We start from the raw sequence: 27476 nt of genomic DNA, 5'->3' as shown, positions 1-27476 counted from the left end.
CCCTAAGGGAGCTGCTCTTATGACTGAGGCCTCAGTAGCCAATCAGGACTGCCAGTCAGAATGGGGAGGGCACTTCCGGCCTGCAATTCTGCCTGCTAAGCGGCTCTGAGACTGGATGAGTGGGTACTGTTCTGTGTCCTACGCTGTGACCAGCTGCAGGAACTGTGTGAGGAGAGCGGGTGAGCTCCATATCCGCCATGGTGAGTGAGGGGCCACCATCCCCATATAGGGAGGAGTCACGGGAGCCGATGCGGGGTTGTGGGAACTGGCTGATGAATGCTGGATGCTGTTGCTTTGGTCCCCTGAGGTCCCTGCACCTCCCTGGCAGAAGCGGGACCTCTAAATGACTTTGCTCTGTGCCATGCACCTGCGCAGAGTATGAGGGCTTCTCAGCCCTTGTGTGGAAACATCCTTGTCACCTTGCAGCTCATACACATGCGCTGTTTTTACTGTCGTCAGGGAGGCACATTTGCTACCTCGCAGAGCCCTGATCACTTTAGTATCTTCTAGAGGTTCTGCACTTGGCACTGAGCATTCTTAGAAGGGTTATGGAAGGTTATATTAAGGAGGCCTGTAATACAGCCAGAGGAGTTGGCTCCCCCTATTTGAAGGAAATAATTTTTCTCTGTCTTACCCTCTTCCTCTCTCTGTTTGCCTTAATATTATTCACACACTTCCTCTTTCTTCTTAGATTGTATTCCTGTCATGGTTTATATTTGCTCACAGCTCAGGCTCTAAGGTTTGGTCACCAATTAGTGGAAGTAATTGTGTAAAATAAGGAGGTATGCCCTTGTGGGAGTAGGTGTGTCAATGTGAGTTGGCTTTGAGGTTTCAAAAGCCCAGTGCAAGGCAAGTGTTTTTTTCTGCCTGCGTATCTATCAGGATGCAACACTCAGCCCCATGCCTGCCCACTCTGATTCTTCCTTTCAAGATGATAACGAACTAACCCTCTGTCACTATAATCAATCCGAGAATTAGAAGCCTTCCATTATAAGAATTGTCTTGGTCATAGTGCATCCTCACAGCAAGAGTCCATAAGACAGGTTGTGTAGTAATTTGTTGTTTTATATAGTTTGGATTCTCTGTATGTCCTGGGAAATCAAATAAGGCTAAATGAAAGAGTAATGGACTGATCTTACTTTGGGGGATTCTTGGTTTCAAGAAACAGTTATTTCTTTATAGATTAGTTATTTATTTTATGCATATGAGTGCTCTATCTGCATGTATGCCTTTATTCTAGACCAGGGCATCAGTCTCACTACAGATGATTGTGAATCACCATGGGGTTGCTGGGAATGGCACTTAGGATCTCTGAAAGAGCTGCCAGTGCTCTTAACTGTTGAGCCATCTCTCCAGCTCCATGGACTGATTCCTTGAGAAAGCTTTCAGTCTTTGGAATGGTTATAACTAGAGAGTCTTTTATTTCTTGATCCATTCTTCATCATTAGAGAGATGTTCAGAGTTTGTAAGCTTTGTGATGCTTCTGGTGTTGTTGATGTCCTGCTTTAATCTGTGGTGGTCTGATAGGATGCAGGGAGTTATTTCAATTTTCTTGTGTCTGTTGAGATTTTGTGTTTGAGTGTGTGGTCATGGTAAATTGTGGAGAAAGTTCTGTGAAGTGCTTGTTGTGGGGTATTCACTAGAGAAGACTGCTTAGACATGGGTTTAAGCCAATAGAAAGTCTTTATTATCTGCCTGCAAGTACACTGGGTGTTCTGGATCCCAGTGTAGCCCTGAGCCTATTTCACAATGAGCTTTTTTTTTTTTTTTTTTTTTTTGAGCTGTGCTTGAACCCAGGGCCTTGTGCTTGCTAGGCAAGCGCTCTACCACTGAGCTAAATCCTCAACCAAGATTTTTGTTTGTTTGTTTGTTTTGTTTTGTTTTGTTTTGTTTTGAGACAGGGTTTCTCTGTGTAGCTTTGTGCCTTTCCTGGATCTCGCTCTGTAGCTCAGGCTGGCCTCGAACTCACAGAGATCCACCTGGCTCTGCCTCCTGAGTGCTGGGATTAAAGGCATGCGCCACCGCTGCTCGGCTCACAATGAGCTTTTAAGTGTGTTCTGGGTTGACATACTTCAGATAACAAGAACAGTTTGCCAGATGCAGAACTACAGTCTAAAAAGCAAGGTTAGTGCTTTAAATACTTCCTTTTAATATGCACTTGATGGATTAGATATTATTTTCCTTTTAGCTGGTGGTACTTTCTACATGCTGAGCTTTACATCCTGAATGGCACTTCCATTTTGGAGTCAGTTGTGCTAAGTTCTGGGGTCCTACTAAAGACTTGAGCCTGTTACATTCCCCCTGGACTTAGTGAATGAGTCACATCATGGGCTCATGCTGTTTTAGTTAAGATGCAGGGCCCCACCATTAAGCCAATCAGAATGAGAATTAATGGCCCAGTCAGTGCTGATAGCAGAGTAGTTAGGTAGTGAGTGGGACAACAGAAACTGGAATCAATTATTTCCCCGACCATGACAATGATTTTTAAAAAAATTATTCCTGATAAATTAGCATATAACCAACAAGTTTTTTCCCAAAGCCATACATAGTTTCTTTTGTCTCATGAGAAGTAAGTCTGAGCCTTTTCAGTTTTGTAGGACATTTTTTTTAAGGGAATCTAATTGTTGTTTTAATTCAGAAATGAAATGTTTTATTACCATCAGGTCCTGATCAACCTGTCTGCCTAGTTTGGAAAGCATCAGAGGAGAAACATTTAGTCAAACCACTGTTACACGACCACCACATAGTCTCAGGGATTCAGAAATATTATTATTCTGATGAATTAACCCATAAAGCAGACATTAATTTGGGCTGGCCCCTAGTCACAGCAAGTTTTGTCAGTCAATAGGCTGACAGTCTGGTTAGTGTAGTATGACAGGGGCCAGGTGTTTAAACATAACCAGCAATCCTGGCCAATTTCTGCCTGGGAATAATTAAGTCCATCCTCAGTGTTCCTTCCTGTAGCATAGGGTCTGATCCTGCAAGGATTTCCTATTTCCCATAGACCAGAATCTTTTAAATGAAGTTTTCTAGGAAGCCTGTTTCACAAACCCAATTTTTGTAATGTAAACTCCCTTGTTTCTGGCAACCAGGGGGCCCAGCTATAGGGTATGCAGAGAGTTGTAAACTCTATTTCTATATCAAAAGATAAATCTCCATATCTTTCCTGTCTCTAATACAACCAGACATTTAAAGTGGGCATCAGTGAGCAGAGGTCACATGAATATGGGTTGCTGCTCTGTACTTACATTAGGTAATACCTTCCCTGTATCCGTCCTTCTTAGTTCCCAGGTCCGGGCCTAAGGGCAGTGGGGGTTGCAGCATGTCCCTGTATTCATACCAAATGTAAGGTTCAGGAGGAGGTAGAGGGAGTGGAAGGGTTTGGGGATCAATGAAACCTAATTTTAATGGGTCCACAGTCCAGAGACAATAACATTTCGCAGCAAATGTGGCTTCTGCTTTCTTGATCTGGGTATTGTGGATCCAGAGTGTACTGCTAGCTACCTTCACTGCTTTAAGAGTAGAGAGAGTCACCATTTAGGGTTCATTCCAGGGTGGTTCCCATGTCCCTTGGCTACTTTTTTGACCCAGACAGTATCATTGGATTGGTAGAAAGGGAAACAGGTATTGGACTTGGAGGTCAGCTGGGTTTCTAAGATAGTCAGATGAGTAGCCATTATGAAGAACTGGAGTGTCTGGAGTGACTTGAAAAAGTAGTGATTAGACTGTTCTGCAAACTGTTGGTCTTTGAGCATGGGAATCAGTGGGGGAGGTTTTTTAAACACAATCACATAATGGAGTAAGTCTCTCCTTATGTCTTGTGCAGCTGGAATCAAAGCAAAGGAAAGAAATCTGTCCATTCTTTGGTAGACTTTTTTGAGCGTTTTGTTATTTTTTTTAAATACCTGTTTATTCTTTTTTACTTATCCAGAATGTTGAGGTTTGTAAGCACAATGAAGTTTTCAATGTATGTGTAAAGTTTTGTCTATTAATTGAGAGAATTTTGGTGATGAAAGACAGGGCATTGTTGGTCCCCATTGCTGGGGAGGCCCAAATCATGGGACCAGTTCCTGGAGGAGGTTTTTAAGCTACTACTTGAGTTGTTATAGTCTGGGTAGGAAACACTTTTACTGACCAGAAAGGGGTATCTATAAAAACTAGCAAGTACTGTTATCTTCCCTGGGCAGGGTGGATCTTGGTGAAGTCATTTTCCCAGAGTTCTTGCTCTGTCATTTGGATGCTTTCCTAGATAAGGGCTCTCTGTTTTGGATTCACTTGAGCACAAACCTGGCATCTGGCTGAGACATCCCTTGCTAGGCTGTCCAGTCTAGGTATAATATACCTTGGTCTGATTTAACTCTGAAAGTTTTGTGAACCCTACATGAGTAGCCTTTGAGGTTAGTTACCAACAGTCCAGTCAGTTGTTTTGGGAAGAATGATCCTTCCCTCTGGTGTCCTCCGTCATCCTGTGGTTTTGAACTTGAACTGTCCATTTTATTTTACCATGGAGTGTCAGGCAGTAAAGGGTCACAGTATGTCATCATCTCCTCCCCCCTCCCCCCCCCCCCCCCCGCCACCTACCTCCAACTGGTTTGTTAGACAGCCAGGTCAGAAGCCAGCAGTTGAGGACAACAATTTGTAGGGGAAGCCAAATAGCTTCTAGAATGGCCAAGATTTTTTAAAGTCCCCTTTTCCATGTGGTGAAAAGCCCTCTTTCTGTATAGATCATACTGTAGACATGCCTGACAGTATAAACATAGTGACTGCCATGTGTATGGTGGAGGACTTTCCTTTTTCCCACCTGAGACCCTAGGTCAGATCAATCAGTTCTGCTCTCTGGGCTGATACACCTGGCATGGGTCCTAATTTTTTCAATTAATGGAACTGCTACAGCTCCCATGTACCTGGTTTCATCTTTCATCTCTTGACAGTCATGGACAAGCACCTGTGTCAACACAGAAAAGGGTAGCCTCAACCATGTTATGGTGTGCCACGAATATAAGATCTTGACCCAAAGTTAACTTGTTTCTTTTCTTTCATTAAACTAGCATTAGCCTGGATTCCCATTAGACAGATGGGACAACCTGTAGCTACAGCATCCTGCCATGTAGAGAGGTACATCACAGGACATTTCCATGGCTCCAAAGCTTGGGTTGAAACCCATTTTGTCCTGTGTTTTGTGGACAAACAGTTGAAATTTGTTTGAGACTTCTGGAAATTCTATGGCTGGAACAGAAATCATAGCTGTTTTTAAAGCCTTAAATGGTTTGTGTTCAGTCTCAGTCCATATTAGGGGCTCAGGGTCCCCATTGTGCTACTGTATAGAGGGCTTGCCATTTCCAGAAACATTGGTATCCAGTGATATCAATATCCAGCTGCACCCAGGAACTCTTGAACATGTCTTTTAGTCTTTTGAGTTGGGATCTGAAGGATGGCAGCAATGCTATTCGGAGACAGGTTTCTTTTGCCTCCCTTCAGCTGGTAGTTAGGATAGGTAGGCTTCTACACAGCTGGATTTTCTTAGCCCACAGTTTGTGGCCAAAGGTCTGTAAACTTCCAGGGGACCATCAGTGGTCCTTTTATAATCTCTTTTCTCAGGAAACCTGTGAAGGAAGGGCAGGAACTCTACATTTAATGTCTTTGGCTCCTGGGGCAATCTGGTCCAGGTTAGTTGCCTACTTTAACCCCCTATTGGGTTTGTCCATTTAAAAGCAAAGGTGGTTGACTCACCACTGCCAATGGGAGGCTGAAGAATGCATTTTCAGATCCAAGACAGTGCACACCTCTTTCTCTGGGAGAACCAGACTCATGAGAATTAGAGGTCCCAGGTTTCTTCATAATCGGGAGAGGCATATTCCAGTGTGACTGGCAGGGCACCAGAATGCCTGTCTCTTCAAGCCAGGCAATATAAACTTCATCTCCCCCTTTTCCCAGGGTCATTTGGTATTATTTATCTTTTGATTGGAGGAATAACTTTCATATATTCTTCTTATAGAGGGTAAAATACCAAAAATTTTCTGTGTATCTGTAAGTCTGTGTCTCATTATCAGAGACGATGAAGATGGGTTTGAGTTTGTGCAGAAGTTCTTATCCCAATCAGTTTTTTGTTGTTAGCAAACACCTTTTGAACTACCTTCAGCAACTGGAAACTTCTTTTACCATTAAATTATTTTTAAACTTTTATAACACTTTCTAATACTCTGGCTGACTGGGTGACAAAGGAAATCTTTTTAGCTGCTGTCTTTAATCTTTCTAAAAAATACTTAGTGAAATTTCTTAAAGTGCCCTTGGTCAGTGTTGGACAGAAGGGAATATCTGTTCTTTCCTGGCTGCATTGCCTGGCAGCAATTCCCTTGTACAGCCAGGGGCAGCGTTTTCACTTTTTTCAAAGAGAATGGTGGGTTTTACAGATATCTGGTTGAAAAGAGACACAAATCATGAAAGAGAAAGTAGTGGAACTTTCTCTTTTTCTTACAACTCAGTCTTGGAGATCTTTTCCATTTTCCTGGATCTGCTTAGAGCAGGTAAAAGTGGATGGAATGCTCACCTAAGGAAATTATTTCCCCTTGTCTTGTGTGCATTTTGCCTAGATGGCCTTGGGGTTCGGGCCTGGACTAGAGGCCTGCCGGCAAGGGTTGCAGCTCTGGAAGGAAAGATTTTCTGACTTTCCAGAAAGTCAGGCTATACCTGCAGCTGTGAAGGGAAAGCATCCTGGATACGAACAACTGTGAGGAGAAAGATATCCTGGCTTCTCAGGGAAGTCAAGCTACACCTGAAGCTGGGGTCTGGTGGGTTATGGTCTCCTCTCAGCATGTAGCAATCCTACTCCTCTCTGAGAGAGAGCCTGCTGAGTTCTGCTCTGCCCTTCTAAGGGAGTTTTCCATCAGAGGTACCATTTCTTATTCTATCTGCCCCCCTAAGGGAGCTTCCCAGCAGAGGTATCCATTTCTACTTAGCTACTACCTCTTTTGATTCACTCTGATGAGGGGAAAACCCTGCAGAAATTTAGCAATCTGCTCTGGTTCCAGCTAAAAGTTGTTACTTCTGTTCCACTCCCATGGGAGTTTCCCAGCAGAGTTTCTGTTTCTTCTTCTGCTGTGCCCCCTAAGGGAACTTCCTAGCAGAGACCCTGCTCCTTGCCAGTGAAAGATCTTCACCCCAAACTCCTTCAAGAAAGAGATGTATTTGGGAAGGAGGAATCCAGGAGAGTGGCTGCGTCTGCCAGGGTGGAGAAGGACAGCTCATAACTGAGCAGGCAGAGGGGCATATAGGCTTCCTAGGGGCAGAGTTTTTCCAGGGAGAATATTTCAGGGAGGGAATTGGTCAGATTTTGATCCCCTTGAGCTTGGACAAGCTCAGATTGGCTAGATTTTGTGCTTAGGTTGTTTTTCTGTTCAAAGATTGGTTGGTTTTCCTGCTCAGGGATTAGTTGGTCAGGGGTAGATTTGGCTCTGGTTTTAGAGACCCGTGGGAGCCCATTTTCAAGTTCCTCGTGGCTTTACCCAGCATCCTCATAGGGAGGATGGTTAGGACCATGGGCCTGAGTGCAGATGTCTGAGATGGTCTGCACTTGACTGTGCTTGGGGGGGGGGTCTTTTGCTTCATCCCTTGGCATTTCTATAACTATCGTAGGACAGAGACAGGACTCATTGGAATAGGTTCCAGGCCCTCTCAAGGCAATCCTTTATTTTCTATCTTTTTATCTCCACAATCTAAATCCTTCTATCTAATATTTCCTGCTGCTCACACTCAAGAAAACTCAGGGAAACTGTGGGTTTGGTGGATAAACATCCCGCAGAATTGTGCCTCGCATAGGGAATAAAAAAGGGGGTGGACTAAAGATAAATGAACAGGGACTAAAGACAAAGTAATAGGAACCAAAGACAGAGGAAAATAATAGTTTTATTACAGAGTTTTTGGCAAAAGTGTGTTGTCAGGTCCTGCCAGTGGGGGGAAAAATGGGGACATGTCCGGTGTTGTAATTGAATATGAATATTAATAAGGGGCAGGGGTTTTATCCTCAAGAGAAAAGGAAAAAAATGGACTGGAAGGATGTCCAATGCTGCAGTGAAATTCTCTTCTATCAAATTTTCTATCTTCTATCTCTTTATCAATTTCTATCTGTGAAAAATAAGTATAAGGTATAGTGTAGTAATATAGTGTAGGAAAAACTTAGAAGTGTAAGATCATGTAGAAAAAATTTAAGATAACTAAAAGCAACTAGACAGGAAAACTCTTCAGTGTTCTAACTTTGGGGGCTATGAATGCAAACTGGGGGAAAAAATCTTTCTTTGAACTTTACAGGTAGTAAGAAAGCTCTTCTTTGAGCTTATTGGGCAGAAAAATGTTTCCTATGGAAGCTTTTGGCCTGGGGACAGCTGAAATGCTAAGTCCAAGTGGCAAGAAAAAGTGTTTTCTCCCTGAGGCAAAAATGGGGGTGTAAGAAACCAAAAAGTTTAAAGTTCAGAAGTTTTGGGAAAAGTTCGTCTTTCTCTCTTGGGGAAAAAAAAATCTTTCTCTTAAACTAAAAAGCTTTTCTTGAAAAATTTAGGGGGAAAATATCTCTGAAAAGCCTTAATCTTTCTCTCTCAAACTAAAAGCTCTCTTAAACTCAAAAACTAAAGCCTTTAACTTTCTCTCTCAGAAGGACAAAAATTAGAATCACCTGAAGATGTTAGTATGGGAATCACCTGTGATTAGCTCTAAGCGAAAATAACAAACCTCTTAAGACAGCAAAACCTAAGTTCTTTTTTTCAAGCTTTAAAAATCCTCCCTGCAATGCAGGAGGCAGTGATGGAGTTCCTAAAAACCTCTCCTAAGCTCTGTTTCTTCATGCTAGTAAAAGACAGTGAGTTAGAATACCCTGAGGGGAAACACTTGGGAGAGTAAATGAGAGAAAGATCTATCAGGGAAGAAAAATCTCTCTGAAGGAGCTGTGGGAAAGCTCTGTTGTAAATGCTTTTGTTTTTCACTGACTGGCTAAGGCAAACAAAAAGTTGCTATCAGAAGTGCCAGCCTCAATGCACGCTAAAGAGGCAGGTGCAGTTCTGATTCTGGGCTGGTGTCCGATAGAGCAGAGACACCTGTTGAAACCAGCTCAGAACAGAAATCTCCTAATGTCCTGTAATTGAAAACATAAAATGCTTGGTTCAAACCTCCTGGCAAGAACTTTGAAAGTAAGCCCAGTAAAAGAGAACCTGAAAAGAATTATGGGAAATGGAGTCCATAAGGTAACTTGCAACAAAGGACTGATATAGGAGAAATGCATTCTGGGAAAGGCAGTTTTTCCACTAAAGATGGCGATAGTGCCTGAAAAAACTTTTTAGCTCAAAAAGATGTCCATAGTAAACTTTAAAGTACAGCTTTTAAAATGAAAAGGAAAATCATCTAAGAGTTTGTGAATGTCAGTTCCGATGAAAAATTGAAAGGATATGAAACTAGGAGCTTTGCAGTTTGGGGCTCCATTGATGAAATACTTATTTTCCCTAATAGCTGTGTAAAGTTTTTTCGGTAGTTGAATGAAGCTACCTATAAGAGCAAACAAGCCACTTTAAAATCCTTAAGAAAGCAAGAGAAAGCAGTTTATAGACTGAACATTATCTTAGATATGAAGAAACTTATGGGAAAATAAAAAAGTTCTTGCCTCTTAAACAAACAACCTGCAATGAATGATTCCTTTGCAAATCTAATCAGGAGATAAGAAAACAGACATTCAAAAAGAAATGACTGCTTTATAGATGGGAAACAGACTTCAGAAAATCTGTCTTAAAAAAAGAGTTGCACCGGGTGGTGGTGGCGCACGCCTTTAATCCCAGCACTCGGGAGGCAGAGCCAGGCGGATCTCTGTGAGTTCGAGGCCAGCCTGGGCTACCAAGTGAGTTCCAGGAAAGGCGCAAAGCTATACAGAGAAACCCTGTCTCGAAAAACCAAAAAAAAAACAAAACAAAAAAAAAAAAAAAAAAAAAAAAAAAAAAAAAAAGAGTTGCTTCACACTTGAAAGTTCCTTATAAGAAATTCATGCTAAATATCACAGCTCCTAACATCAGAGGTTAATATAGCTAGAGTTTTCCTGCCTTGCCCACATTCAGGACAAATTTTTGTCACCTGCCAGTCCCACAGCCGCTGAGACCCAACCAAATAAACACAGAGACTTATATTGCTTACAAACTGTATGGCATGGCAGGCTTCTTGCTAACTGTTCTTATAGCTTAAATTAATCCATTTCCATAAATCTACACCTTGCCACATGGCTCGTGGCTTACCAGCATCTTCATATGCTGCTTTTCCTGGCAGTGGCTGGCAGTGACTCCTTCTGCCTTCCTGTTCTTTCTTTTCTCCTCTCTGTTAGTCCCACCTATACTTCCTGCCTAGCCACTGGCCAATCAGTATTTTATTTATTGACCAATCAGAGCAACACATTTGCCATACAGAACATCCCACAGCAGGTTAAAGCTAATGAAGTGAAAATACTAAATCCTGAAAATTCTTTTCCTCAGAGTAAGCTAATGAAGGATGTGTTTCATGAAAGAACATCTATGTTCATGACTCCTTTGAATAGTAACAGTATTGGTGAAAATATTTGGTTAATAAAAATCTAGCAGAAACATCAGCATGGTTATAGAATTCATGGCAAATACAACTTTAAAAAATTAAGAAGCGGGGAAGTTGTGTCAGAGTTTGAGTGTAAAAAGCAGCTAAATCAATTTTCTTGATATTAAGGTTCCATCTTGCAGTCTGGGGATAGTAGAATAAAGAGGCTTCCAGACTGCTGAGGAGTTTTAGACAATTGTAACTAAGTTTCAGCAATGTTTTCAGACCTGCTGAAAGCTGCAAGTCTGGAACCCCACTCCAATTTAGATAACTATCTTCTCCTGTTGGAAAATTGTCTGTTGGAACAGAATATTCCTTACAAGGTTTTTCTTCTCTTCTCTTTTCTCTCTTTTTGGGTTTGCTGTAAACTGAGATAGCTCTTAATAGAGTTGGTATAAAACATCTGAATTGTTTAACAACACTCACTAAATCCCAGAGTTAAGAAAGCCATTAAAGAAATAGATTCTCATTTCAAAAGAACTCTCAGAACTATCAAAGCTGATTGTGAGCTCTGAACTTTGGAAAAAATTTGTGTACTTCCTGTCTAGTTAAGAAAATCTTTCTAATAGAGATAGTGATAATAATTAAGAGTAAGAAGTAGAAAATTATTCTGTCTTGTTAGAAAATGTTAAATCTCCTCTAAGTGTTAAGAAATCTTTAGGTGTTTGCTAAGTTAGATCTATGCTAATGGTAGCCCTATATAATAAGTTTGTAAAATAGATCTATAGAGTTCCTAAAAGCTTGCAAGAAGTATCTAAGGTAGTCTTAAGACATGTAGTAATAAGCTTATAAGAAGTAAAGATGCTAGTTGTAAATGTAAGTTTAAATAAGAATATAAGAAATAAATAAGAAATATATTTGCTAAAGTAGTTCTATAGTTTCCTTAAGGAGTATAAATAAGTAGATGTTAATATGTTATCTGTGAGTTTGTAAAATGTGTAAATGTTGAATGTGAGTCTAAATGCTTTGTAAGATATGTTATATGTGAGTTTGTAAAAAAAAAAGTGTAAATGTTAAGCATGAGTCTATTCTTAATGTATATGGTGAAAAATCTGAAACACAGAAGATACTGTCATAGTTAGACTGCAAAGCAGGCAGTCTGAGTTGTTTTCAAAAGCTCCAGAAGCCGCGAAGAAGCTAAGAATGGTGGACACCAGAACCAACATAAGGCATCCGCAGCTGAGATCCATTGAAAAATGAACTCAACACAGAAAAACCTGGGCTAACATAAAAATGGTGCAGTTTAAAATATTACTGTAACTAAAAAGGTCTCTGACTTGAGAATGAAAATTGCAGAGATGCTTGTTTGAACTAAAATGGTTAACTGCAAAAAGTTTTGGTTGTAAAACATCTTTTCATATTTGGAAGTGAAAATCTGATACCAGAATTTAATTTCTTTGAACTTTTTGAACTTAAAGAGATAAAACTACAAAAAGGTTTTGGTTATGGATTTATTCATATTTGGAAGGCTAGTACCAGAATTATTTGAATTTTGGGACTTAAGAAATGAACAATTGTGATTTCATTGCAATGGGACAATTTTGAATTTACCTATAGTAATGACCTAGAAACTGTTTTTCTGGAATTGTTTGTGTTAAAAATGAAACTGTTTAAATGAAGAAATTTATTGTTTCTACCTAGACCCAAGATGCAGTTTTGTGTATGCATATATGCTGGTGATTCATGACTTGTTTTGTGTTAAAACAGAACTGTTTTATGGAACTGTTTATGTAAAAATGGAATTACTTATGTAACTGGTTTTGGTGTTACAAATGGAAATGTTTAAACATAAAAGTTTGGGTTTTCTAACTAGGCTTGAGATTTTGCTTAAAAAATTATAAAGAAAAGGGAGAGTTAATATTCCTTAGTCTATTTAATTTAAAAATATTTTCTTGTTATTTGAGTGGATTAATGTTATGTTTTGTTAGTTAAGAACACCAAGAGATTCCTTTAAAGTGTAAAGAGTTTTATTAAGAAACTGCTCTTGGATGTTTTGTTAAAAGTTTTACAAGTATTAATGGTTAGATTGAGAATATTGCTTTTCAATTTGGGTTTGTAGGAATTTAAATTTGGGTTTTTCTAACTAGGTTCGAGGTTTTGTTTTAAAAAGTTTATAAAGAAGAGGAGGAATTATGAGTGAATTAAGGTTGGATGTGTGTTTCCAGAAATTATGTTAACCTACTGATAGTAATGCACCCTGGTTTTGTGAAGTTAAGGAAAGATTTAAGTTTGATGTGAAAACATCAGAAGTTTTTCCTATGTTTTGTTAGCAAGAAAATTCAAATGGTTCTTTTAAGACTTAAAATTCTAAGATTGAGAAAATTGTTAACTATATATATCACCATTTATGTTAATTCAAATGGTTCTGTTAAGAGTTTGCTTTGAGTTGTAAGACTGAGAGAATTGTGACTATGTATATCAATATTTATGTTAACCTGTTAATAGTAATGATGAAGCTAAGGGATTCTGTAAGTTTGTAGTTGCTTTAAGAGTTTTTGGTTTAAAGAGGGCTTGATGCAGCTAAAGACTGCTGTAGTAACCTTGGACCTAATCCAAAAGAGAAATGCCATCTTTATCATCCTCTACTCCCATACTGGGAAGTTTAACAGCTATGGAGATTGCTGTAAGCTATTAATAATGAGTTAATTTTTATATATTAAGAAAGGGGGACCTGTGGGAGCCCATTTTCAGGTTCTTTGTGGCTTTACCCAACAGGTCTGCATAGAGAGGATGATTAGGACCACGGGCCTGAGTGCAGTGTCTGAGATGGTCTGTACTTGGCTGTGCTGGGGGGAAGTCTTTTGCTTCATCCCTTGGCATTTCTATAAATACCCTAGGGCAGAGATAGTCAGAGCTCATTGGAATAGGTTCCAGGCCCTCTCGAGACAATCCTTTATTTTCTATCTTTTTATCTCTACAATCTAAATCCTTCTATCGAATATTTCCTGCTGCTCGCACTCAAGAAAACTCTGGGGAACTGTGTGGTTGGTGGGTAAATGCCCCTTAGGGACCAACACTGAATGTGAGCAGGAATCAAGCACAATTCAAGCAAGTGGAACAGATGGAGGATATTTTTTCGCCTCTGGGAAACCTGGTTGAGTCAAAAGCATTTGGGTCCACAACATGAGGGAGCACATGGGTAGAGGAGTGTTTCACACCAGACAAAGCCACTGGTCAATACAGGGAAACAATACTGATATAAACACATAGAAAGACATGTAGAGACACATACACAGAGAGACATACATACAATAAAATCAACCAAGGTGGCCATCACGTATTCATACACCTGAACAGAGATATCCAGTTGTGTATGATATAGTTTTCAGACACTGGATCAGAATCCATGTCTGACCTCTGCTATGTGTCTAAACAGAAGGCACCTCAAAAAAGGCTTACCTCCAGAAGTGACAGAACAGTTTCCTTTGGGATTGGAGGTGTCAGATCCCCTCTGAAGTACTAGGCAGTAAGTGGTCAAAGGTAGCCATGGTGAGGTTTGAATAGGAATAGCTTCATAGACTCATGTGTTTGAAGACTTGGCCTATGGGAAGGGGCACTATTAGGAGTTATGGTCTTGTTGGAATATATGTGACCTTTTGGAGGAAGTGAGTCCTGTGGCTGTGGGCTTTGGGGTCTCAAATGCTCAAGCTAGACCAAGTGTGCCTCAGTCTCCTTCTGCTGCCTGTTGATCAAGATATAGAACTCTCAGCTTCTTCTCCAGCCCAACATCTTCTTGCTGGCTGCCATGCTTCTTCCCATGATGATCATGGACAAAAACATTATCAATAGATGTTGGTGTTTGCCCTGCATGGTTTCAGGCTTGCCTTGGTCCAATCTTTCCTTAATACCTTGAAAGGAAAGTGTATATTCTGTACCATTGTGTTTGGGTTGATATGACTCATGATTTGATATTGCATGAGGTCATAGTCAAGAGACTTCCTTGCATGTTAGAAGAAACTGTGAACATTCAAACAGTATTGGGACCATTACATAAAATGGGAATCTTTGAAATCAGACTAAATACATTTTGCATCATGATTTGACTGTGAGCCTGTCATGATCTGTGTCAAAATGTTGAGGGTTGAATGAAAAATCTTCCAAGTAGTGTGCTGAGTTGGAGCATTTGTCTTTGATGTGAGCCTTCATTGGTGACTTACAAAACCCTTAGGAGGAAGAAGTTTTCTGGAGGAATATAGTCTCACCACATTTCTTTGTTTTGTTGAAAGTGAACAGCCCCTTTCCTTCTCATGTAGGCATGCCATCACCACCAGTAGAGACTCCAAATAATGTAAGGTATGGTAAAAACAAGAATGCATACATTCATTATATTAATAGTGATCTCCTGAATCACTTAATTGCAGGTGTGTAATATTGTTACTACCTTTGTGTTTTTACATTTTTTGTTTATATTGTTTTTAAATGTCTGAAAATTTTGACTCTGTGTGTGTGCATGCGTGTGCGTGTGTGTGCGCGCGTGTGCATGTGTGTGTGCGCGCATGCGTGCGTACGTGTGTGTGTGTGTGTGTGTGTGTGTGTGTGTACCACTTGTCTTCCTGGCCCTTACTGAAGCCAGAAGAGAGCATTGGATTCTCTTGACCTGGAATTGGTAATAGTTGCTAGCCTCCAGTCAATGTTGGGAACTGATCTAGAACCTCTTCAAAAGCAGCAAGTGATTTTTTTTATTTGATTTTTAGAGACAGGGTTTCTCTGTATAACAGTCCTAGCTGTCCTGGAATTCACTTTGTAGACCAGGCTGGCCTTGAACTCACAGAGATCCACCTACCTGCCTCTGCCTTCCTAAGTGCTGTGATTAAAAGCATGCACTACCACCAGACACAACAGATGATCTTATCTGTTGACCCAACTTCACATACTCCATCCCTTTTGTTATTGTTGTTTGTTTTACTTTTTTAGGATCAGCATTTACTTTACTAATGTTCTTGAGAACTCATTGATCTGTCAGTCAGTAACTTCTTAAAAATGCTTTCCTTCCTGGGAATTATTAGCCTTACAATTCAATAGGGGTCACTCCAGTTTATGATAGACAAGTGCAGAACTGGAGTGAATGTTTAACTCTATGAAGGAATTTTGAGTGAGCCCTGAATGCTTTCCATTCTTTTGTTAGAGACAGGGTCTCACTATGTACTGTCTGCACAGGAATAGAAGGTGTCATCCTCTTTTTCTGTTTCCTTTTAAAATGAGTTGGTGACTGCATTTGATATTTATTGATCCATGTCATAGAATGTTTTGAGCACACAGAATTTTATAAATATATTCTCAATGAAGTGTATAATTGGAATTCAGTCAGTTTCATGATTTCAATTGTGAACATATATGGGACATTTTAGGATGCAGTGACCTATGAGGATGTGCATGTGAACTTCACTCATGAAGAGTGGGCTTTGCTGGATCCTTCCCAGAAGAGTCTCTACAAAGATGTGATGCTGGAAACCTACTGGAACCTCACTTGTATAGGTAAGAATGTGAGCTTTCTGTCAATTTTTAACTTAAGGGGACAAACTTTTCTTGGAGATTGGTGCTCTTCTCTGACTTTGAGTATGAAAGGGGAAGAATCTGGTGAATAAATTAGGCATGGTACTAAGCTTCATGAAAGATAGTAATTTTAAGTATGCCTAATTTCCAGTAATATACCACATATATTTTCTGCTACTGTATTTTAGGTTACAAATGGGAAGACTGTAATATTGAAGAACATTGTCAGAGCTCTAGAAGAAATGGAAGGTAATTTTCATATGTAAGCTGATATATATGTATGTCTAAAGAAATGTTAATGTACTCTAAACGTTTAATGAAATGCAACTGTGTAAAAAGCATAGCTTTGTGATGATTATTAAATTTTCAGAACACCGTGTTCTCCAATGTGAGGTAGCTGATCACTGTTTGCAAAGCATTCAGTTAAGGACCAGACAAGGAAACAATGCCATGATAAATGTCACAGTTTCAATCATAGCCATGTGAGGCATGTTGTAGGACTGTCCATCCACTTACTGTCATGCCTTCCATTTATCATATAAGGTATAGACATTGGTGAAGGGATTAGAGAATGTCCAAGACTTTTTATAAGCAAAGCTTCCATATTAAAGCTCGTGTTCTCCATATATGTGAAATGAGTGATTTATTTAGCATAGTTTAGTAAGAGGAGCATTTTATGAGAGACCAGGAGGTTGTCTTGGTGTAGAAACATGAAGCCATATTCCACATCTGTATGACACACAAAATATTCGACTGTGGTAATGCAATGTGAAAACCCTTTATTTGTTATCTTCCTTTACCAGGTGTGTCATCTGTCACTCTGGACACAATCCGTGGGAGCATAAGGGATATGGAAAGAAGCATTGTAGTTCTGTCTCTCTCAGAACAAATGGAAGATATGTGGTAGTCCCCACATTGAAAAGACATGATGACTGTGATACAAGTTTACAATTAATTGGTTTTCCAACTTCAGGGGGAATTCATCAACAAACTCACATTGGAGAAAAACCTTATGAGTACCAGGAATATGGAAATTCACCTCTCTCTGCTGGTTCACTGTGCACATGTAGTGTGCCTCACAGTATAAGAAAATGTTATGAATGCAATCAGTGTGGTCAAACTCTCAGTTCTTCAAGTTCTCTTCAAAGATGTGAAAAAGCTCATGTGGGAAGAGAATATAATAAATGTGAGTCATCTACTAAAGGCTTTAGCCATTACAAGCATCATCAAACACATCAAACAAGCAATAATAAAGAGGCTCTTTATGAATATAATCAACATCATAAGGCCTTTACATATGATTCCTCATTAAAAGTACACCAAAGAACTCATTTAGAAGGAAAACCCTATGAGTCTAATAAGAGTTATCAAGTCTTTGCATGTCACAATCTTCATCAAGTACATAGAATACAAACTAGACAGAAAAGGCATGAATATCATCAATGTGATAAAGCCTCTGCATGTCCCACTTATCTTCAGATGCATAATAGAAATAATACTGTAGAGAAACCCTATGAATGTAAGCAATGTGGCAAAGCCTTTACATATAACAGTTATCTTCTCATTCATTTAAGAAGTCATACTTTAGAGAAACCCTATGAATGTAATGAATGTGGTAAAGCCTTTGCACAGAAGAGAAGTCTTCATAGTCATGAAAGAAGTCACAGTGGAGAGAAATCCTATGATTGTAATCAGTGTGGCAAAGCCTTTACACGTAACAGTCATCTTCTCACACATCTAAGATGTCACACTGGAGAGAAACCTTATGGATGTAATCAGTGTGGTAAAGCCTTTGCACAGAAAAGTAGTCTTCATAGTCATGAAAGAAGTCATAGTGGAGAGAAACCCTATGAATGTAATCAATGTGATAAAGCCTTTGCACGGAAGAATAATCTTCTCAGTCATGAAAGAATTCATACTGGAGAGAAACCCTATAAATGTAATGAATGTGGTAGAGCCTTTGCAGAGAAATATAAGCTTTTCATTCATAAAAGAATTCATACAGGAGAGAGACCCTATGAATGTAATGAATGTGGTAAAGCTTTTGCAGAGAAGAGTCATCTTCTTGGTCATGAAAGAATTCATACTGGAGAGAAACCCTATGAATGTAATGAATGTGGTAAAGCCTTTGCAAGGAAGTGTCATCTTCTCAGTCATGAAAGAATTCATACCGGAGAGAAACCCTATGAATGTAATGAATGTGGTAAAGCCTTTGCACAGAAGAGTCATCTTCTCACTCATGAAAGAAGTCACAATGGAGAGAAACCCTATGAATGCAATGAATGTGGTAAAGCCTTTGCACAGAAAAGGAATCTTCTTAATCATGAAAGAAGTCATAATGGAGAGAAACCCTATGAATGTAATGAATGTGGTAAAGCTTTTACAGGGAAAAGTACTCTTCACAGTCATAAAAGAAGTCATAGTGGAGAGAAACCTTATGAATGTAATCAATGTGGTAAAGCCTTTGCACTGAGGAAGAATCTTCTCAGTCATGAAAGAATTCATGCTGGAGAGAAACCCTATGAATGTAAACAATGTGGTAAAGCCTTTACACGGAAGAGTCATCTTGAAAGTCATGAAATAAGTCACAATGGTGAGAAACCTTATGAATGTAATGAATGTGGTAAAGCCTTTGCACAGAAGAAGTATCTTCTCAGTCATGAAAGAATTCATACTGGAGAGAAACCTTATGAATGTATTCAATGTGGTAAAACCTTTACACAAAAGAGTAGTCTTCATATTCATGAAAGAGTTCATAGTGGGGAGAAACCCTATGAATGTTATCAGTGTGGCAAAGCCTTTACACAGAAGGGTAGTCTTCATAGTCATGAAAGAATTCATGCTGGACAGAAACCCTATGAATGTAGGCAGTGTGGCAAAGCCTTTGCAATGAAGAATCATCATCATAATCATGAAAGAATTAATTCTGGACAGTACCATAAGGATGTAATCAATGTGGCAGTTTCAGATGTGAGTGGCCATGTGGGTGCTGGAAACTGAACTGTTTTCTACAAGAGGTACTTGCTGGAGTTAAGCTTTATAGGTGTTCAGATCCCAAAGCAATTGAGTTATCAGCAAAGGAAGGAGACTGCTGTGATCTGAGAGTGAATGAGGATAGCTGTTGCTTTATTGAAAAGGACTATACCCTTTATACTCTATAACTGAACATTAGTTTAAACTCAAGCAAAATTGAAAACATACTTAAAGATTCTTTGATGAAAGCAGCCATCAACCTCATCACAGCAATGTTCCTGAGACAAAAAGCAATAAATTCAGCAAGCATCAAAATGCCTTTTTGAATGTGAGCCCATTGTTTCCTTTATCCTTGGCACCAGGTGTATCCAGTTAGTACATCTTTAAGTTCTTTATTCTTGGTGTAATCAGGGGACACAATGGGAATTCTTGTGTGGGATTAGGCGTAATTATCACACTATGTAATTCCACGTTGCTGGAGATTTTTTCCAAGAATTTTGTTTAAAGGGACTGCCATTGTATACATCCTCATCCTCCACTGAATCCACAAATTATTTCCCACAGGAAAAAGCATAAGGAAACTTCAAAACATGTAGTGAGAATTATTAACACTGTAAATAAAAAGATGCTGGAGAATTAAGATCTACAATGTCAAAAAGCTAGAACTTGGTCAATCAGCAGTAGTCATGGTGCAGTCCATGCCAGGTACTAAACTGCTAAACCATCTCTCATCCCTTTGTACTTTTTTTAAAGATTTAATTTATTATTCTTGTGTTTGTGAGTACACATGCAGAGTATAGCTTGAAATCAGATGACAGCCTGTAGGACCCTTCCTCCCTTTTTACCATTTGGGTCCTGAGGACCAAATCATCTGTCTTGGCTTTAAGTACCTTTACCTGCTGAGCCATGCCACGAGGACCATTGAGCCATGATTTGTGTGTGTGTGTGTGTGTGTGTGTGTGTGTGTGTGTGTGTGTGTGTGTGTGTTTAAAACAGGCTCATGAAATTCAGGCTGACCATGAACTCATGACCTTTCCTCTTCCACCTCCAATTCCTGGGATGACAAGTTTCACTACCATGCCCTATTTATGCAGAGCTTGTATATGCTGAGCCAACATTCTGTCTAAAGAGAGCCATCTGATATGAAAACATTGATGTATCCAGGTTGTTCATCCACAGGTCCACACTGAGACCCTGTCCTAAAAGTAAACAAAAAGTGCAGACAAAAACTATTGTTAAAAGAAAAATTGTGTGTGTTTTGCGACAGAGTCTGTCTCAGTTGCCTAGACTGGTCTAGAACTTACACTGTACTCTTGAATCCTGCCCCTTGGCCTTAGTACCTGGGGCACTGGGCTTGACTAGTGATTGAGAAAGCCAGAGCACAGAGTCTTAACTATGTGTCTGGGGACATACAGCCAATAGCCATAGGTGCATGAGAAGATCATAATGTCCCTGGGGTCAGGTTGGAGTCCAGAACCTTTGTTGAGGTAGAATGCTATCAGTTCAGCGTGGAAGGATGGAACAAGGCCCAGGATCTAATCTGCTTTGGAGTCTAAATGTCCTGAGAGTCATACATGGGCTAGGGTAACAAATTCTGTGTGAGGCATTGTTTATGAAGAGATATATAGTACCAAGGCCCCTCTGTTCATGGCTCAACTGCAGTTTCAGTGGCCTCATATAGAGGGCAAGTGAGCACACCAGGGCCAGAGCTGTGCCCAGGAGTCACTGGAAAAGGACAAGGAGAATGACAAAAAAGAGGCTTCCCTGTTCACTGTGGAAGCACCCTGAGATTACAAAAAACCAAAGAACCTCTTAGAAAGCAAGATTTTACAAAGACCTTCCACTTCTCACATGGGAATCTGAAGCACAGACAAGAAAGACCATCTTGGCCGGAAGAATTCTGGGTGTTGATGCTCCATCTGGTTATTGTATCCATGGTAACAAGTGTGGTGCATTTACATCTCTCTGAATAACAGGCACAGGGAGGTGAAGGCACTCAGAAAGTCACAAGGCAGTAAATGGATCATAAGCCAGGATTCCCATGTGTACCCTTATAAACTTTTTAAGATTGCATGTATTTGTTAATGTAGGGGTGACGGCATGCATGTGTGGAGGTGAGCGGACAACTTACCTGAATCCATTCTCTCCTTCAACCATGTGGGTCCCAGGGATGGAACTCAGGTTTAAAAAAACAAAAACAAAAACAAACAAACAAAAAAAAAACCAGACTTGGTAGCAAGTGTTTTTAACACCAGAATCATCTCACTAGCTCCCAGTTGTATCATTTTGTGTGTGCTCTTTGTGTGAATCTGCATGTATAGAGCTCACGGGTCAGAGTTGGGCATCCCATAAATTGATATTATAATCCAAGTTGACTTTATGGGTTATTGAGCATGACAAGGCAACTCCAAACTTTAGTGTTCTCCAAAATGTACCAACAGAGACCCTAAGGACAGGGCAGGCATGGTTGCTTTCTGTGAATGGCCAAATAGACAAAGTATTTGCTGGCCTATGGGCCAGACAGTGTCTTGTTTCTCTGTGCTGTGAGTAGAAAGGGCCTTGAGTCATTAAAACATAATCTGTGTTTTTCATTGCTGCAACAAATCACATCCCCATAAATTCATGGTTATATTATCCACACACTGCTTTAATTTTCCTGTTTGTCATTCTGGCCCTATACACTTGACCCCTTTTGCAGTTTATTTTACCTGAGATCAAGTTTGAATCCCTAGAAGCTGAATATTTCCGTCCTCAAGAGTCCAACCTAGATGTCAACATTTGATGAACATCAAAATATGATCTGAAATCCTTTCAAGGGTAACAAAATAATTCTATCTTTGAATATTTTTTCTTTCCAAACATTTTAATTTCTGAGGAACATTTTTAGCTTCTGTGGTGTACAAATACAAATTCTGAGTTGGGTCAGCTCCTGTCTTGAATCTAAGACCTGTTCCAAGTGAAGAGGTCCCCCTGTTTTCTCCCTGGCTCAGGATGGCTGGTCATGAATCCCCTACCAGATCACAGAACTTGCCAAAGAATTCTTTATGTCAAATGAGGCTTTGAAGGTGTACCAGGCTATCCTGGCTAGCTCGGAGGAGGAGGAGGAGGAGGAGGAGGAGGAGGAGGAGGAGGAGGAGGAGGAGGAGGAGAAGGAGGCACTGAGATGCCAAATGACAGTCTTGCTGCAGAGAATCTAGTTACTACTGGCTCTGTGAAGCACGGTCAAGTGATGGGACATAGAGCAGGTACTGTACAGAGAGGGATAGCTTGCTGGATCCAGTGTCGGCATGGTGGCCCAGGGACATGCCCCTGCTTCAGCCATCTATGACCACGGAAGGTATAGTTTGATTTAGGTGCAGAGGTGTGTGGTTGTGTCTTGCTATAGATGCAGCTGATGTAAGCCCAGGGCTGTTGAGGACTCAGCACAGCCATTCAGTCTCTATCATTCACCTCTGGAACCTTCCCTAGCCTGTAGGATGCTGACCTGGACTCACCATACACTGAGAAACCAGCCTGGGACCTTACCAGTGGTGCTTAGCTGATTCCTTCATACCATGACTCCCTATACTCTTCCTGTGATTCCCATTACTCTGCAACACCTCACATGTTACAACTTCTGATATGCCACCTACATCACAAGTATTCACCAGGGCGTGTAAGCTCACTGTGAAAGGGAAACATAACCAGTGTAGAACATGGGGTGATGGCAAGAATGGGGCAGATGGGCTCAATATAGGTTGAGTTTCTGGACCCAAAATTCAGTTATGACAATATTTAAATAATCCCAGGAATGTGGCTCAGGGGTATAGCCCCTGAATAGAAAAACCCATGGTATTTTCTGGAGATAGTTCAAAAATAAGGTCTCAGCCTTCTGAAGTATGCAGAAGGTGTGGCCAAGGCTCAGATTGAACTGATGAATGCAGATTATCAAGGGACAGACAAGGTAGCCCTTTGTCACTGGGAAATGCCCTGAGTGGCCCTGCCCGAGGCCCCAGTATCAAATTCAATACAGTCATTCCCTGTCAGCATCAAGACCCCCAGAGTTAGATTACACAATGCTTTATTAATTTAAATTTTAAATGCTAATGAGAATGAACAATAACTGCAGGGAGACATTGTATAGTACAAAAAAAACCTCCTGAATTAAATCAGTTTGTATATTTTAAATGTGTTAACCTCAGAATGGAAACTGAGATATATGTTCCATTGGGGAAGAGATTTTTGCCTCTGTTTTTACAGGAGACGAAAAACAATGGATACCATTGAGATTGATAAAAGATTACATTTGAACAGGAAGGACCTGCTTAATAAGGAGAGGTGATAGTTCATTAGACAGCTTGGTCATTCAATCCAAACTAACCTATAAACACAAACAAATGCCTTTCATTTGATCAGGCAAGAAAAAAGATAGTAAAATTTTTCTTATGATAATTTACCAAAGGCACACTTGCCTTGCTGGCATGAAATGAAACGTTGGTTTTCCTATACTACAAGTCTTAATTCCATGTTCCAGTGCTAGACTGTAGAACAACATTTTGGACACCAGCTTTTGAGTTTTCCTCTTCTTCTTTTTTTTTTTTTTTTTTTTTGGTTTTTCGAGACAGGGTTTCTCTGTGTAGCTTTGCGCCTTTCCTGGAGCTCACTTGGTAGCCCAGGCTGGCCTCGAACTCACAGAGATCCACCTGGCTCTGCCTCCCGAGTGCTGGGATTAAAGGCATGTGCCACCACCGCCCGGCTTGAGTTTTCTTCTTAAAAAAAAAATAAAAAAGGATAAAATAAAGAAATAAAAAGGATATTTTTATTGTTTGCTGTTAAAATCACAGTTAAGAGACTTAAATTTTTAAAAGTAAACTCAAGTGGTTACTACAGTTCAAACTTGTTTCCTAAATCTGTAGGAATTGGAGTGTCTTGGAACAGAGTGATGGTAGCCCATACTTTTCATCCCTGCTGAGACAGACTTTCATGACTTTCTAAATTCTATATGTGGTGGTGGTTCATACCTTTAATCCCATTACCCAGGGACAAAACACAGATACCACTCCTAATTGGTATGTTTGTACACTAGAAAAATCAGATACCATATTTACAGAATATTGTAATAAACCCTCTGTAGAATTACTAGAAAGGTAGCTAATTTCCAGTGGGGACAGGAGGAAATAGCAGCTTTTGCAGCAGCCATTAAGCTCTTCTCTGTGCATGCAACTCTGACCATTATTGAACCAGATGATGCCCTAATGATAGATATCATAGTTATTGGTGAATTGGCAACTAGGGACTCTTCATAAAGCCTATATTACCTTTTGGATTCTATTGCAAACACTTTCCATATAAGTAGGATAAATATCCTCTCTTTGAGAAACAAATCTGGACATTTTATGAGGCATGGAGAACCTGATAGTGAAGGCCAACTATCCTATGGTGATCTGGGCACCCCTTACAATGATAGAATGGATCTCTTCAAAGGCAGAGTCCTTAGCATGGATAGAAAGGCGTTGCATCGGAACTGGTATATATCAAAATTCCTTAGTGACTGGGATATGAGGCACCAAGGGGTCTGTGTCTTCCCACAGTAAAGAAATATTTCCATTGCCTAAAGTGTTCACCCCTCTTCCAAGAGAAGCAACTATTGAACTGTAGGGACCAACAGAATGGTCACATCACTTGGCTAAGTCATGGTTTATTGATGGTTCATCAATCATTGAGGAATCCCAAACTAATGGAAAAATGGCAGCCTCTAGACTTGGGATGGAATGGCCAAGTCTGAGGAATGCACCACAAAATTAGTGAACCACAATTGGATATAAGACCAACAGCTGAGGAAGACAAAAGGAACATCTATCTTCTCCAATTCATGATGCATGTGCAGCATATAGTAATAAAAATGGAAAACCACTAACTGGCAGATAAATGGCAAAGAGATCAGGTCATGGGAGGCAGAATGGAAATGGCAACACCCAGCAAAACTTAGCAAAGATATGAAATTTCATGTATCCCATGCAGGCAAGACAGATAAAACATCTTAAAATAATGAAATAGTGGGCAAATTGGCATAATGTTTAATTAAGACTAGAAAATTAAAATTTGCCAGGTAACAAATTCAGAATAAATAATCAAAAAATGATAGATTACACATTTGAAAAATTTGAACATTTGCCCTTAACATTAAAATATAAGGAAAATGTAGGACCAAATTAAGCCAGGACAGCCCTATGAGAATAACTATTTTAAGAAATCCATAGTGAGGTGGTGGTTTACAACTTTAATCCCAACACTTGGGAGGCAGAGGCAGGCACATAAGAATTAAAATGATTTAAATGTAGAAGCTGCTTGCAAAATGCAGGCTGAAATTCAAAGTGGATGTTGTTGCAGAATATTCCTTTACTGTGAAGATGTGTTACCATGACTGGTTTAATAAAGAGCTGAATGGCCCTTAGATAGAAAGGAAGAAGTTAGGCAGGATGTCTGGGACAGAGAGGTCTCTAGGAAAAAGAAAGGTGGGATCACCAGCCAGACAAAGAGGGACAAAGACATGCAAGAGGAGAGGTAGAAGCCAGAAGTGGCAGCAACACACAGATGAATAAATATGGGTTAAGGTAAGCTATAAGAGTTAGTTAGAAGCCTAGGAAGTCTCCATGTATTTGTGAGCTAGTGGCCCAACAAAAAATATGGCAACTGAACATCCTTTGTGATCTAAAAATAAATACACTTAAATTTTGAATTCATATAAAAAGAGAAATGGGGATATAGAGGGGTATATTTATACATACATACTAAGGCATATTAATTTCAAAAATATTTTCAATTGAAAGATAATACTTTTTTTTTTGGCCTGAAACCATTTTGCTCTAGGAACGATATAAACTGCTGAAAAGGAATCCACCAGAGTTAGATTTGGGGTATGCCTTTGCTTTTATCTTTCCAGGAGAAGAAAAGCATCCAACTAGGGAAACCAGAGACCACTAGACAAGTGAAACATCTGAAGAAAAGATGTCCCATGCAAAAGAGTCAATTGTCCAAGTGATGAATGGACCAGGTGCCCTTTCCACCATGAGGCAGGTGGATGACTCCACATACACAATAATGGTCTATGCATGCTAGAGACAATGTTCTCAGGAGGAAGAAGCTGAAGCATCTACTGAGTGCAGGAAAACTGCAGAGTTGACTTTTGAAGGCCAGGTGCAAATACTAGCACAACGCTGATCCCTGCAGGTCTGAGAGAGTCCTGTGGCTGGGGTGGAAGTACTGTGTCCCTTCACAGCAGTCTTGTCTCTAAGGAAGCTGCTCCTGTCACTTAGGTCTCACCAGCCAAGCAGAGCTTCCTGTCAGAATGTTGGAGGGCAATTTTAACCTGACATGCTGTAGTCTGGGATCTCTGGTTGAGGGGGGCACTAGTGGTCCTTTGTGCAGCTCTATAACCACTGCAGGGAGCTGGAAGTATGGTTTCTTTTGCTGCAGTGAAACTTGTAACCAAAAGCAAGTTGGGGAGGAAATACTTTATCTGGCTTATACTTCCATATCACTGTTTCTCATCAAAGGAAGTCAGAGCATGAGCTCAAATAGGGCAGGAACCTACAGAAAGGAGTTGATGCAGAGGCCGTAGAGGGATACTTCTTACTGTACTGCTCCCCATGGTCTACAAAGCCTACTTTCATAGAGAACCCAGGACCACTGACCCTGGGATGGCACCACTCGAATGGACTGAGTCTTCCCCCACCATTCACTAATGATGAAAATGTCTTCCAATCCTGCTTAAAACCTGATCATATATAGGCATTTTCTGTATTGAGATTTCCTCTTCTCAGATGATTTCAGCCTATATCAAGTTGACACCAAACAACCCAGCCCACTAGACTGGACATGCCTTGTACTAAGTCATTGAGAGTTGCTTGAACCCCTAAAACTGCCTGTGCCACTCAGTGCTGGGAACACAGAAATGCAGGTCAGTGGGAAGGAGAATGAGACCAGGGAATGAATGTCCTCCTACAGCCCTGGCTGTTGTTGTGGTGTTGCAAATGCATAGGGACCTGTGTAAGAATCAGAGTCCATTGTCTACTTGCAAGCTGGTAGAGTCAAGAAAATTAATTTTTGATGAAAAACTTCAAAATGATCTAATTTTATTGATTTTATTTTTGGCTTAACTCCTTTTGACCTCCCAGGAGATTTAAGACACACAGAATTATGCTTGCATTTTTTGCCTCTCATATTATCCAGAAGAACTTTCTTGATTCCTATTGAGTCCTAGTTTTGAAATCCATCCTAAGCCTGTTTATGTTGTTATTATTAATTTTTGGTTATGTTTTAAGAAATATAAATTTAAAAAAACTATGTTTTATTAACAAAAGACATGATAAAAATTCTTTTTCTTAAATATTTATTTAGATGACATTTGTTATTTTGGAATGATCCTATGAATTATTGGA

At 40.0% G+C, this 27476-nt stretch overlaps 1 protein-coding gene across 2 annotated transcripts; it reads left to right on the top strand.

Moving 5' to 3' along the window:
- The first annotated feature begins 72 nt into the window (after window positions 1–72).
- On the top strand, window positions 73–19373 carry LOC143266701 (uncharacterized). Of its 2 annotated transcripts, XM_015991412.3 has the most exons (5): window positions 73–200; window positions 14844–14883; window positions 15939–16065; window positions 16272–16332; window positions 16887–19373. In XM_015991412.3, exons 3-5 carry the CDS (start codon window positions 16032–16034, stop codon window positions 19081–19083), a joined length of 2292 nt encoding a protein of 763 aa, XP_015846898.2. In that variant the 5' UTR covers window positions 73–200; window positions 14844–14883; window positions 15939–16031; the 3' UTR covers window positions 19084–19373. The 2 variants fall into 2 exon arrangements, with proteins under 2 accessions (XP_015846898.2, XP_006998667.2); XM_006998605.4 differs by lacking the exon at window positions 14844–14883 and having other exon boundaries at window positions 87–200.
- The last annotated feature ends 8103 nt before the right edge of the window (window positions 19374–27476 follow it).

Source organism: Peromyscus maniculatus, chromosome 22 (genome assembly GCF_049852395.1).
Source record: "Peromyscus maniculatus bairdii isolate BWxNUB_F1_BW_parent chromosome 22, HU_Pman_BW_mat_3.1, whole genome shotgun sequence".
Lineage (NCBI taxonomy): Eukaryota > Metazoa > Chordata > Mammalia > Rodentia > Cricetidae > Peromyscus > Peromyscus maniculatus.
The sequence above is the reverse complement of the archived record's forward strand: the minus strand, read 5'-3'. Positions and strand labels throughout refer to the sequence as shown.